The 14185-nt window shown below is 43.0% G+C and overlaps 1 protein-coding gene across 4 annotated transcripts in view; it reads left to right on the top strand.

Annotated features, from left to right (window-relative positions):
- The window catches only part of PTPRG (protein tyrosine phosphatase receptor type G), a 622240-nt gene that overhangs the window by 464834 nt on the left and 143221 nt on the right, over window positions 1-14185 (top strand). For all 4 annotated transcript variants that reach the window (XM_077325006.1, XM_077325002.1, XM_077325003.1 and 1 more), the window contains exons 7-8: window positions 5417-5574; window positions 8001-8193. In XM_077325006.1, coding sequence (XP_077181121.1) covers window positions 5417-5574; window positions 8001-8193 — 351 coding nt within the window. The remainder of the gene's footprint in view (window positions 1-5416; window positions 5575-8000; window positions 8194-14185) is intronic.

Below are 14185 nucleotides of genomic sequence, written 5' to 3' on the forward strand. Positions count from 1 at the left end.
CCATTTATAGTAAAGCACCGTGGGTGAACTTGGACCAGCCATACTCTCTTAGCCTAACCTACCACTCAAGGTTGCTGTGAATATATTGGGAGGCAGGTGAAATCATGTTGTACTCATTGGAGAAAGAGATAACACTCAAATTAATGTAATGGCTGGAGCGGGTGGGTGGGTGGAATTCTCCAGGCTGTATTAGATAGAATATCAAAACAAGATTATTTTGTTGAGCGTTATCTGCCATCATGTGAGTCTTTTTGAGAAAGGGCAGAATGAAAGTCAAAATATAAATAAATATAAATAAATAAAACCATTAGAACATCTCCAGAAAGAATCTGGGGAAGACAAAAGCCATGCAAGGGAAATCAGCTTGCGCAGCATGGGCAAAATTCCATTGCAGGGACTGACTCTAGGCATAAAGCACTTAATAAGCACCTTGCTGTTACCTTTTTCATAGCCATAGTGGGAGATTCGGCCAGTTAATCACGAGAACCACAGGGGATGACTGTGAAAGAACAGCAGAGAATTGCTCCAGCCAGTGGACATCTCCCGCCATTTGGGGTTTCATTTTATTTTTCCGAAATGTAAATTTTAGCAAAGATTATCAATGCTAGGTGATGCAGGCTTGCTAACAAATGTAATTATCTGAAACTGAAATGGCATTCCATTTACCCCCAAGGTATGGTCTGACATATTGAAAAACTAGGAGGCAAAACAAATGAAATCCAGAACTAAACACAGTATATTCCGCATGGACTCTGTTTGACAGTCTGGCAAATGGTACAGCAATTTATTTATAGATGCCATTGAGTTAGTGATTTTTTTTTCCTTGACCACATATCAGGTTTCATCTCTGAGACTATGTAGAAAAACATCAGATGGTCCTCAGGCACAGTGAGAGGGAATTAACCTAGCACCTGCCTATCTGCAGTACTATTCTGGTGTTATTTTTTTGTAGAAAATAACATAGCAAACCTTATTCGTAAACATGCAGATTTGGGAAGCCAAATCAGACTCCATTTTGAACTTGTCTTGCTTAGGTTATTGTTACTATGGTGAGTTTTTATTGCTCCATCTTTCTTGGCAGATCTGAAGAAGTGCATCGTCTCTCAAAGGCCATGAAATACTATTACCTCATAAATCAGATAGGCTGGGGAACAAAATGGGTGCTCCTCAGCTGTGCTAATTATGTTTGTACTAACACAGTGGACCATGACCACAGCGGTGTGCTTCAAATGGTTTTGTCCAATTTGGACAGTCCTTTAAGCACCTGTGCTGCTGAATTTCGGTATCCTGTACTGTAGTGCAGGGGTAGTCAACCTGTGGTCCTCCAGATGTCCATGGACTACAATTCGCATGAGCCCCCTGCCAGCGTTTGCTGGCAGGGGGCTCATGGGAATTGTAGTCCATGGACATCTGGAGGACCACAGGTTGACTACCCCTGCTGTAGTGTCTTCTCACTGCTAGAAGAATTTAACTGATGCAGATTGTCTGCAGTCTGGCTACCCAATTCTCTATGTGCAGTGACTCCTTTTTCCCCATTTTGAAAGAGGTGGTAACTTTATTTGGCAGCTCTGAAAGGAGGACGTTGTGCAGGGTTTTAGAAATAGTTACAAAACCAGTGAACATGGACTTATGCTGGGCTCACTGCAAAAGACAAACCTTTGAATTTAGAATTTACATGACCAAGAGAAGGGACGAAAATATTACAACCTGAAAGCCAGGTATCCAAGAAGGTTGAGACGAGATGTAATAACAAAACAAATAATCATGGGTTTGCATATGTAAAAAAATAGCACAAATTTAATTTGTATTACATACTAAAAATACTTCCTGCATGTGGGTACATATTTTCCATAAAATTACAAGTTATTCTGATGTTATGTATACGAAACTTAGGACCAGGAATAAATTATTTAAAATTGGCTTTTGATGGTCTTGATGCATCCCAAAAAGGAGGACTTCTTTAATTAATAAATTATCCTTCTAATGAAGTGTTTTTAAGGCTCAGGTCACAACTGATATATGTTATACTAGTAATCAAGCCCGCTGTAATTAAAATACAGCGGGCGCTAGGCAAGGGAGCCCCCGGCAGTCGCGCTCCGATGGTCTGTCTGGAGAAAGGGGCCAATCGGCACCCTTCCTCATCCCGGACAGAGCCCGCCCTAACTCCTCCCACTAAGCCCTTACGGCTTTATTTAGTCCGCGGCGCCCGTGGCGCCGCGGGCTGTGTTAAGATTATGATTGACCAAACTTTATTAAGTATATTTTATTTTTCTGTACCACTGAGGAAGGTAGTTAGGCTGAAACGCATCTGGTTTTAATGAACAATTTTAGTATGTTATATGAATTTAATCTATGCTTTTATTTTTTGCATAAGTAAACCCATGATTATTTGTTTTGTCATTAGGCCATGTCTCAACTTTAGTGTTTGCATTACCATAGTCGTGAATTTCATGAAGCTGTTTATATTGTCTGGCATGCTAAAACCATTCATCACATTCTTTCGTAAAGATTCAAGAAAGGTAATCAGGAAGTAAAAGTAAATATAATATCAGTGTGGCTGCTTTACTTGGTATAACCTTACTCTTAATAGAACAATAGAAGGAGTGTGGTCAGGACTGGTTTATCCATGTAGTACATGCTATGGGCCTCGGACTTCCAAGGGCCCTGCATGGTGCCTCCCCTTCCCCATGAATCAGGGCCATAAAGTCTCTCTTTTCCCTCTTTAAGGACACTCAGAATGACACCCTTTTCCACTATGGGGACCCCTTCCACACCCAGTCTGGCCGCTGCCACTGCAACTGTACTCTGCTAGGGCCCCACAAATTCTTAAACTAGCTCTGGTGCAAAAGGCCCTGCAGATCCTTAAATCACTCCTGGTTGTTAGAGTAGGATCTGGGAGATCTGGGACTAGGATCTGGGAGATCCAAGCTGAGATCCTCACTCTGCGCTGGAAGCTTGTTGGATGATCTTGGAGCACTCACTCTCTCAGCCTAACCTACTTCATAATGTGGTTGTGAGGATGAAACCAAGAGAAGAGAAAACAATGTAAGCTTCCCTGGGTCCCCATTGTGGAGAAAATCAGGGTATAAAAAAAGAAATAAACAAAAAAGAATGTTTTAAGAGGAAGCTTAATTATTACCGCTGAGAAAAGTTTTCATGGCAGAATTGCTAAAAGGTAATCTAAATGCATTGTGGAGAAGTTTGCTTGATTGCCTTTTTTTAAAAGCCTTTTCACAGATTTGTTTTTTTTAATCTTGTTCCGATTGTTTCAGAATAAATTATCTGAATAAATACCGTAGTAGTTCCTATTGTAGTTCATCATGCACTGAGTTTTGTGAAAATGGATGTATATTGTGTTAAGTGCATGTACTTTCTGTGTGCAGTTTAGGAGGGTCTCTGGCTTGACAGCCAATGCGTTGTATTGGAAGCAACATTAATAGAAGGCCTCAACTTCTATGCCCCATTGTTGGCCCTCCAGAGTAATTGGTTGGCCACTGTGTGAGATAGGATGCAGAACTAGATGGACCACTAGCCTGATCTAGCAGAGCTCTTTTTTTTTTTTTTTTTTGTTCTTAATAGAGCGATGGACTGTGACTAGGTTCTAGCCTGTCCTCTGGCATGAAGCTCAGTGAGTGATCTTGGCCAGCTCCTCTTGTAGGCTAACCCACCGCACAGGTTATTGTGATGATAAAATGTTGGGACAATGTATGCCACTCTGAATTCATTGATGGTCAGGCAAGAGAAAAAAATCAAATGACACATGTTAATTGCGAAAATATTGTCCTAGGGCTGACTCTTGATATAAATTAATAAACACATGAAGCTGCCTTAATACGGACTCAAACCTGCGATCCATCAAAGTCAGCGTTCTCCAGTCAGACTCTTCAAAGTTCCAGGCAAAGGTCTTTCCTATCACCTACTGCCAGATATTTTAACTAGATTGAACTGGGACCTTCTGCTTGCCAAGCAGATGGTTTACCACTGAGACACAGTCCTTCCCTTGAATTAAGAATTTAATTGTCAATATAGTCTGACATGTTTTAATTGTCAGTTTAGTCTCATTAACATGGACTGGGTTTGGAAAATGTGTCTTAAAAACCATCACGTGTGGCTATTTCTTATCACACACATTTGGGGTTAATTGTGGTTGTGCGTGAACTGGCTTTTGAATAATGTGCTGTATACGGAAAGTGTTAGAGAGAGGTTAAATATTAACTCAAATATTTCATAGAATCATAGAGTTGGAAGGGGCCACACAGGCCATCTAGTCCAACCCCTTGCTCAACGCAGGATCAGCCCTAAGCATCCTAAAGCATTTTAGAAGCTAGAGTCAGTGGGATCAAACACTTGAGGTGCCAAGTCATCTGACTTCAAATCCCTGCTCCGTCAGGAAATCACTGAGTTGTCTTGCACTGCGCTGTGGGATTACCAGTGACTTGCTTCATAGGGTTGTGTGGGGAAGGAAGGATGCCTAGTACGAAGGAGCTATGACTTTTAAAAAACGTTTTAAACTAAAGATAATGTAGTGGCTAGAGTGTCTAACTAAGACCAGAATGCCCAAGTTTGAATGCCAGCACTGTGATGGAAGCTGGCTGTGTAGCTTTGGGCCCATCGTACACTCAGCCTGACCATCTCAGGATAAAATGGGGAACAGTCTGAACCTCCTTGGGTCCCTTTTGGTGAGAAAGGTGGGATTGTATTTATTTATTTATTTATTTATTTATATACCGCCATTCTCAGAAATTCTGGCTCATGGTGGTTTATAAATGAGTAAATAAAATTAAAATGTCATCCTTAAGTCTGCCTTTTACTTGGTCACATTAATACACTATATGTAATAAGTCACTCTAATATGTTGGAAGGAATGTGTGCATGTATTCAGTGGCACGCACATTTCAGTTCCTGTGATAAAGGTACATGAAAGCCTGAAGCCATGAGTTATCTAGCAACCTCAGAGGATGTACCAAGATAATCTGCATTTCACAAACCCTCATAATATCCATTATCCACTTCTTTCGGTTGTCAAGGAATGGATAAACAACCAACACATTTTCCTTCCATCTCCAGAGCTGAGAAGGTCTTTTGTCATTTATAAGACTGAATAATTGAGTCTTGCCTTGCAGATAAATACCAGCATTGATCTAGGTATTAGACTTACGAGCACTAGAGAACATGGAACCCTTGAAGAGACTTGAGAAAATGTTTTCAAAAGCGTCACATCATGATGAACCCATCAGCTGATTGCTCTAGATTTGCAAGCAAGCGTATGTTGTAGGTAGTAGCAAATGATGTGGACATGAGCAGGAAAGAAATCATGGAATGTCAGTGAAGGTTGTAGACAATAAGATAAGATAGAACCATGTCTTGGGCTGTCCAGGTCTTAGAAGTTATGATGTTTGTTTTGTTTTTCTTACAGAGAAAGAGACTTTCTTGGATCCCTTTGTTTTAAGAGATCTTCTGCCAGCATCTTTGGGCAGTTACTATCGGTATGCAGGTTCACTGACTACTCCTCCATGCAGTGAGATTGTGGAGTGGATTGTTTTTCGTATGCCTGTTCCCATCTCTTATCGCCAGGTAGGTTTGTGCTGCAAAGGATTTGCCTCACTCATTGTTGAGTTCAGTTTTCATTGTTTTTGTACCTCTTAGTTACTGTGGACTTTGAGGCCAGATTTCAAGGTTTCTTCTTCTTCTTCTTCTTCTTCTTCTTCTTCTTCTTCTTCTTCTTCTTCTTCTTCTTATTCTTCTTCTTCTTCTTCGAAACAGAAGTAAAAATACTCCAAACTCTGTACAAAGAGATCATAAAACTTGACATCCTATTTTCTTCCAAATGACACTAGCTATTATCATGCTGTTCGAATAAATTTCTATTGTGGACTTTCCCATTGTTATTTCCCCCCTCCTTTGTCTATGTTCCATGAAAGTCAGCTAAGTTATTTAGTTGTATCAGAGATAAAAATCTGGTTGTTAGAACTAATTACGTAAGGGAAGAAAGGTGTTCATTAATTTGCCATCCTGTACCTATATTTACAATACCACAAGCCTGCCATTATGTGTTTCTGGAACTGGTGAAAAAAATCCTTAAAATGAGCCCATAGCAGGCCTCCTTGTAGATCAAGGCAATGAGTGGCATTTTCATCGAGAGACATCCCAGAGCAATAATATAGAAATCTGCAGCTAAGTGTTCAACAATTAAAAAGGCTTTTGACATTTAAAACCTTTGTTTTCAAAATGTCTCCTTGCTGGAGTCTGCTCCGCCTTTTATTTGCTTGTGTTAATACATCTCATTGTAACAGAGGCATCTTGGATGAACTTTCACATAAAAAGTCAGCGATTTGTCGGAAGGAATGAGTGTAAATATTCACTCGCCTCCACCCCCAACCCCCCATCCAAGGCAGAGGTAAATAAAAGCCTGAAGCCCTCCGGTTTATCTTGCGTCTCTCAATCTCATTTCAGTCAGAGAATGCACCAAGATGATTTCCCTTTGCCAGGTATTCATATTATCCTGCTTCTGGCACATACCGTTGTCAAGAAACAGATTAAATAAAACCACCAGGTGTATTTTCCTTCAGACAGTTAGGTCGTGGAGAGGTTGTGTTTTTTTTCCACTTTTCAGATTGAATAATTGTGTGTCGCCTGACAAATAAATGCCAGCATCAATCTAGTTACTAATATGTTTAAATTAAACGCCAACAAGTGGTGGCTGCACAATAGCCTGTGGTATTCAGTTGTGCAGGTGGAATTTCAAGGAACAGAAAGTCAATTATATATTTGGTTAAACAACAATATATAAGCTAGTCCATTGCCTCATGTTGCAAGTCACCTTCCCCTATCTAGCTTTTCCTGCTTTTAAAAGGAATTAAGCACAGGTGATCTTCCCTTAGTAAAGTACTTAGGAGAGAAAAAAGGGGTTGGAGAAAGATCTCTAACAAAAATGTTGATCATTGCTTAGTGCAGCCTTTCTCAACTTTTTCACCATAGAGAAACCCCTGAAACATTCTTCAGACTTCGAGAAACCCCAGAAGTGTCACAATCACACAGAAGATGGTTGGGAAGCATATCTGTGGACACGCCCACCTGTGGCCCCTCGCCTTCCCATCCCCTCCAGGCCCATCTTCTGGCAATGTGCGGGGGGCGGGGGGTGTTTGCAGGTCGACATTACCATATATGGTCATATCACCCAATAAATGTTCAACAAAATTTTTAAATATATTAAAAATGTATTAACTCCCACGCATCGAGGAAACCTTTCCAGGACTGTCCAGAAACCCCAAGGTTTCACGAAACCTTGGTTGAGAAAGCCTGGTTTAGAGGATCAGGGAACCTGAAGGGCTCAAAGTCCTTTTTCTAGTTTAGTCGTGTTTCTGCAAAGTGATCTAGGGAGCCAGCATTCCCTGTTGGGTACCTCTTTCTGCCTTCTCGGATTTTGTCCATCTGGAGTTGGGTTTGTTATCTTTGTGTAGCAGGGCCCAGCTTTTACAGTATTGATAGCCTGCAACACAATTGGTCCCTCCACTCTCGGAACTGCTGGCCTTTGAGATACCGCTGTAAATACAAATAATAGAAAGCTAGAATGGGCTGTATGGGGAACTGTGATTTATGTGACGTATGAAATGAATGTGTGCCCCCCTCTCCTGCAGCAGAATAGTAAAGAAACACAACACAGCATAAAACAAAGAAGGGGTTTATATAGATCTGTAAGTATGTAACAGTAAATACAAGTCTAGGGAAAGATCTTTTCTTACCTCCAACAAACATTACCTTTGTAGAGAGTTTTTCTGATGTGTTTTTTTCTGCTGCTTGGCAAGACAGAAACGGGGCTAGATAAGGCAGTTGGCAGTGATTTCTGCGGGCAGCCTAGCTTCCTGTTTGATTTATCTATCTTGGCATCAGTACTTCCTGCCATTTTGCATTCTTATCAGCTTCCCAGATTTTGCCACATTGTTTTTCTAATTAATGTCCTTTTCCCACTTTCTTCCCTTCACCCTGATTGCTGGGTTCAGCTGGAGGCATTCTATTCCATATTTACCACGGAACAGCAAGACCATGTCAAATCTGTGGAATATTTGAGGAACAACTTCCGGCCTCAGCAGAGCTTAAACAATAGAGTGGTTTCCAAGTCTGCCGTGAAGGATGCTTGGAGTCAAGTGACAACTAGCATCTTTGAAAATCCACTCGGGACAGAAGCCTCCAAAGGTAGAACAGAGTGAAAATGTGACTTGTTTGTGGGGTTTTGGTGCCTTTTTGTTATTGGGGTTGTTTTTTGGTTTTTTTACATGGAGAATTTGGGTGGGAATGATTTGACATGTAGAACTGTATTGTTACACTCTGTGAAAATGCTTTCCCTAAAATAAACAAAAGAAAGAAACACTCACATGGACCGTTTATGCACTGGGCACTTTACTTCCCCAGCTCTCGTGCACGAACACAAATAGGGGGCAGATGGGGTGCACTGGGCCAAATGCTCCCCCGTGTGGGTGCAGGAAGAGGTGGGGCCACCTGCCACAACTAAAACTCCAGCCTGCAACCCAGCATGAAACCTCCAGTGCATAAACGGTCATGGATGGACACATCTGTTGTGCTTCCCAGTGAATCTGTGAGAGGAGGTCTAAGAATCAATCTAAGACAGTATTTGAGGGCGAGAGCCAAAGTACTGGGAGATCTCAGACAGTGGGGAATTTTGCTCAACCTCTATATGCATATCTGATCTGAAAACATTTGATATGCCTTTAACAATAATGTTGTGGCCTTTTTCTTTTCTTTTCTTTGTTTTTTTTTGGTACACAAATCTGGCTCTGATTTATACTGAAATGACATAAGTTTGTAATATGGAAAAGGTATACATTTCTCTCCCTCTTCTCCTTCCCTGAAAGGGAAAACAATACATTACTCATGGTCAATAGTTACTTTTATGGAATCATAGAATCATATAGTTGAAAGGGACCTCCAGGGTCACCTAGTCCAACCCCCTGCACTATGCAGGACACTCACATCTACCTGCCCACCCACAGTGACCCCGATTTCATGCCCAAGTGATCCCTTCACCAAAAATCTCCAGAATCCAGCCTGGCCAAGAGGAAATCCACCTACCATCCCACAGTGGCGATCAGCAATTCCCTGGGTGTGCAAGGAAGGGCCAAACACTGGCACATCCTGTCCTGGCCACCCACCCACTCACAAGCTGCCTACGTTTATAAAATCAGCATTTGCCCCTTCATCATTGCAAGCGTTAAAAAGAGGCTGTTTTTACTAAATAGCCACATGTAAAAGTATTGTGAATCTTAAATTGTGGGTGCTTTTTGCCTGCTTAGGTGTTTTTACATTTTTCCTTCTTTGATGTATCTCGTCTTCACAGGTCCATTCTGTTTGCGCCCAAAAAGAAACCAAAAACAAAACCCCTAAGCCTTTCCGAGGAAACCATACCTGATTGATTCAGTCCAGTACAGTGATAGCAACTTGCTTCTCGTAAACAGACAGAGCTGCACCCCGACCACGTTGTTTGTCCTAGGGAGGCAGGCAGGCAGCCTGCCTCCTGGAAATCAAGCGTGAACAAAACAAGCAAGCTAGGGAAGCCTTCCGCTCCTCAGGGGTCCTCGGCACCAGAGGGGCTCTTGGGGATTTGTTATGCACTCCACATGCGCAGAGACATATAAATGCACATAAACAATAGCTTTGGGAGAAGCGATCGAGATCACAAGTGAGCTGAGGAATATCATTAATCAAAACTGCAGTGCAGCTTAGGCCAAATAATGACACCACGGCATGTTTGTTTTTTTCTGAACTAGCATTTGCTTTATCGTCTTAAAACATTAATATTTATCGGTGGTGGGTTGTGCACTCCAGGACACTAATGAATGGTAATTGCATTATAAAAAAAAAGGAAGTGACTTGTTTATATTTTGAAGAGCCCAGGTACTTTTGTGGCATGCTGCACAAGATTCTGATTTTTTTTTTTTTAGGTTTTGTTTTTAACTGCTTGAGCAAATGCCTGAGTAGCCTTCACCTTAATGACCTGTTTGCAGCACTCATTCTGGCTCAGGACAGATTGCTCCAGACTCTTTGCCCAAGCTGGAAAGTATTCTATAGCAGGGGTAGTCAACCTGTGGTCCTCCAGATGTTCATGGACTACAATTCCCATGAGCTCCTGCCAGCAAATGCTGGCAGGGGCTCATGGGAATTGTAGTCCATGAACATCTGGAGGACCACAGGTTGACTACCCCTGTTCTATAGTGCTGGGGTAGCTACATTTGCTGTGTATTGATGACTCTGTTCATTTTGCTAATCTGCTTTATGCCAAAAAAAGGTATTGCATTGTGCATTGTGTGCTGTGTATTGCTGCATTAAAGGCCCTCATCTACGATATTGATATGATCTTTTTCTAGGGTACTGAAGACCCTCCCCTTTGGAGTGGTCTAATTTGCATGTTATGCAAACTGTTGATTATGCAACTCAAATGGATTAATTGTTATCTACTACTAGCTTTGCGTCCCCTCCCCGCCTAAAAATACTGGGGAAATATCATAGAAAACAGAACAGTACTTTTGCTCATGCTGGAAATTGCTCAGGTTCTCACCTGAGAGGACAGCAAAGCTCAGTTCTTGGCATCTCCAGTTAAAAGGATCATGCAGTTGGCGATGTGCAAAACCTCTGCTTGAGACTCTGGGGAGCCACTGCCAGTTGAGCAGGCAATAAGGATGGACCAGAGGCCTCATTCAGCGAAAAGCAGCGGCATGTGTGTTTGCACTGACTCTGCCCACCACAGCTTCCCTCTCCTGTTTTCAGCCTGCTGTGGCTAGAAGGGCTTCCAGACCAGGCCTGTCCTTTGTTTGTATCACAGTCAGCCTGTTGTCCCTTTATGCTTGCATTGGCTCTTGTGCCTACAAGGGCTTGTTCTTCCCACCTGCATGTGTGACTGCTGGATTTCCCCCTCAAACACAGGTCCTTCATTCCACCCTGCTTACTCTCTAAGACAGGGGTAGTCAAACTGCGGCCCTCCAGATGTCCATGGACTACAATTCCCAGGAGCCCTTGCCAGCATTCGCCAGCGAATGCTGGCAAGGGCTCCTGGGAATTGTAGTCCATGGACATCTGGAGGGCCGCAGTTTGACTACCCCTGCTCTAAGACATGCTGTCCAAGTTTCAGCATCAGAGTATACAGCTGTATTGCTGTCTAGGTTGTTCCCATGCTTCCTTCGCCCCCATAAAAGCTGCTGTGAGTACGTCTCTTTCCCACCTGGGAGCTTGTGGTGGTGGGTAAGGAGGAAAAGACGTTGGCTTTTGTCCAGCACAGTTTTTTAAAAAAGGTATATTTGAGGGGGTGGAAAGGATTCTTCATACTGTAAAGGTGGAATGGTAACATAGAAATGCAGACGTATAAATATGTCTAGCTACCTAAAAGGCTGTTTTATCCCACCTTCCGTCCAAGGAACATGGTTTTTGCTCATCCATTTTTATGCTCAAAGCAGCCCTGTGAGATAGGTGAAGCTAAAAGAGAGTAACTTATGCAAGATCACATAGTAGTAGTAGTAGTAGTAGTAGTAGTAGTAGTAGTAGTAGTAGTAGTAGTAGTAGTAGAAGAAGAAGAAGACTTTTTTTATGTATCCCTCCTTTCACTACCAGAAAGAGTCCCAAAGTGGTTCACAAATACCTTTCCCTTCCTCTCCCTACAACAGATACCTTGTGAGGTGGTTGGGGCTGAGAGATCGCTAGGAGAACTGCTCTGCAAGAACAGGAGCAGGGAATCAAACCTGGTTCTCCGGATTAAGAGTCCACTGTTCTTAACCACTATACCACGCTGCCACTCTGGAGTTAATATAGCAAATTTAGTGGCTGTGGGTTTGAACCTAGGCCTCTGCTACCCCACCCGCTATTTCCACGTTAGCTCTTTTGAAATATTTCTCATTTAAAGACCTCAGGGTGGCTAGAGGTAAATAATCTGAAATGTAGGCTGAAGTGAAAGATGGTCAGTTGCCTGGTAGCTGAGCAGGGATTTTTTCCCCTCCTTTCTCCCATTGGGATCCAGCATGTTATCCCCTGCATGACACCAGCTCTTGGAATCAAAATTAATTCTCCGAGAAGTCATCTCTGAAGCCTGAACGGCTTTGTGTGTGTGTGTGTGGTTGAGGTTATTGACTCAACAGAGTGGTTGCCGTGAATCAGCAATCACAGACGCATCACGGGCCGCTCCCGATGTGATTGTAGGGCTTTGCCTGAAGTCGAAGTGGATTGCAGCAGACATTGCTTCGTTCCTTTAGACCAGGGGTAGTCAAACTGCGGCCCTCCAGATGTCCATGGACTACAATTCCCAGGAGCCCTTGCCAGCATTCGCCAGCGAATGCTGGCAAGGGCTCCTGGGAATTGTAGTCCATGGACATCTGGAGGGCCGCAGTTTGACTACCCCTGCTTTAGACAATCTCCATGTAAGGCTTTTGCAGCAAGCATTTGACAGTGGGCTTAGCTGAGAAGCTCTCAGAGGGAGGCTGTCCTGCAGGCACCGGCCAGAATGCGTGGTTGCACATATGCTGCGAGATGAAACCCTGAATTCTGAGCCATGTTTTAGGAGATGCATCTTGCAATCCCATGAAAGCCTCAACAACAATGTTAGCAGCTTTTTCCACATTGAATGCAGTGCCTGCCACCATGGGATAATACAGACATTTGTCTCTCCATGGCAGAACGGGCTGCTTCCCCGGCAGCTTGTTCTATGAAACAAGCAAACTGCGCAACGTTTTCGGATTACCGGAGTGTTTAGAGTTCTTTTCTGGCTAATTTTCACACTTTCACCAGGGGTACGGTACAGCTGTGCATCGTGGTGGATTTTTATTAGTGTGCCAAAATGATAAAGTGGATCTGGATCAAGGAATGCATGCTCACAGGTGACAGCAAACACACATATAATCTGTGGACCCTTGATTTTTTAATATACATACATTGAGTAATTCCTATGTTACAGCCGAAGGTCATACTGTTGAACAGCTGATCGGAACCTCACATTTGTCTGGGTTCTGGCCCCTTTTTGCATTTGTAAAGTGAATGCACGTTGGCTGTCTCTTACGAACTGGTATATGTACAGACATACAGGCTGTAACATGTGAACTTGGCTAGTGAAGCATCAAAACTAGAATTTGTGTTCCATTCTCTAGACTGAGGTAGTCAACCTGTGGTCCTCCAGATGTTCATGGACTACAATTCCCATGAGCCCCTTCCAGCAAACGCCTACCCCTGGACTAAGGTGTTCATTCTCCAGGGGGAATCTGGTGATCTCCCAGAATTACAAGTGAGCTCCCGATTATGTAGATCAGGGGTAGTCAACCTGTGGTCCTCCAGATGTCCATGGATGACAATTCCTATGAGCCCGTGCCAGTGTTTGACTACCCCTGCTCTAGACCACTTGGCTCAGGCAATTTGCTTTGTCGTTGATGTAATTTGAATTTTCCATCCTAAATCTTCTAATCTGTCCAGTGAACGATACCAGTATTTACTGGAGACTAGTCCCTCCTCCTTCTACAAACAGAGACAGAGACAGAGAGAGAGAGAGAGAGAGAGAGAGAGAGAGAGAGAGAGAGAGAGAGAGCGCTAATGGAGCCTGTAACACTGACTCTGGAATAGTTCTTTCCTGGATGATTTGAAGGTTTCCCCTCAGGCTACCTATCCTGGTCTTTAGTGGGTTGCATATGGGGCTATTTCAGGCCTGTACATCCTTGAGTGGCTGCTTGTGGTTAAGGCTCTGTCTCCTTGTGACAAATGGGGTGCATTTCTTCAGGCTAGCCCATGTTGTAAACGGGCAAGAGCACCTGGTGCATTTTTATAAACCTCAAAGAAATATGGGCTTCTGGTGTCCCCAATCTAAAATGAATTGTCAAACATCTCTCCAAAGGTGACAGGGGCTGGATTATATTTGTTGCTCGGAGACAGCGATGTGACTGTTTCAAGTCCTTGGCTCGGCAAAGGTGAGCGAGGAAAGAAACAGCTGGTCTGTTGCACATTTCTGAGCTCCTGGTATATAAATAAAATGGCCTGAAGTCAAAGGACAGGAGTGGAAGTTGAGTGTGTCCTTTATCCAGAAAGCAGATTCACTCTCCTCCTCTGGAGTGTCGCACATTTGATGGACTGCACGTTCACTTACTGGATTGGTTAGTGGTTTTTTGTGCAAGCTGCTGCAGTTATATCTTTGTTGTTGTTATACAAC

This window comes from Paroedura picta, chromosome 3 (assembly GCF_049243985.1).
Source record: "Paroedura picta isolate Pp20150507F chromosome 3, Ppicta_v3.0, whole genome shotgun sequence".
NCBI classification, from domain to species: Eukaryota; Metazoa; Chordata; class Lepidosauria; order Squamata; family Gekkonidae; genus Paroedura; species Paroedura picta.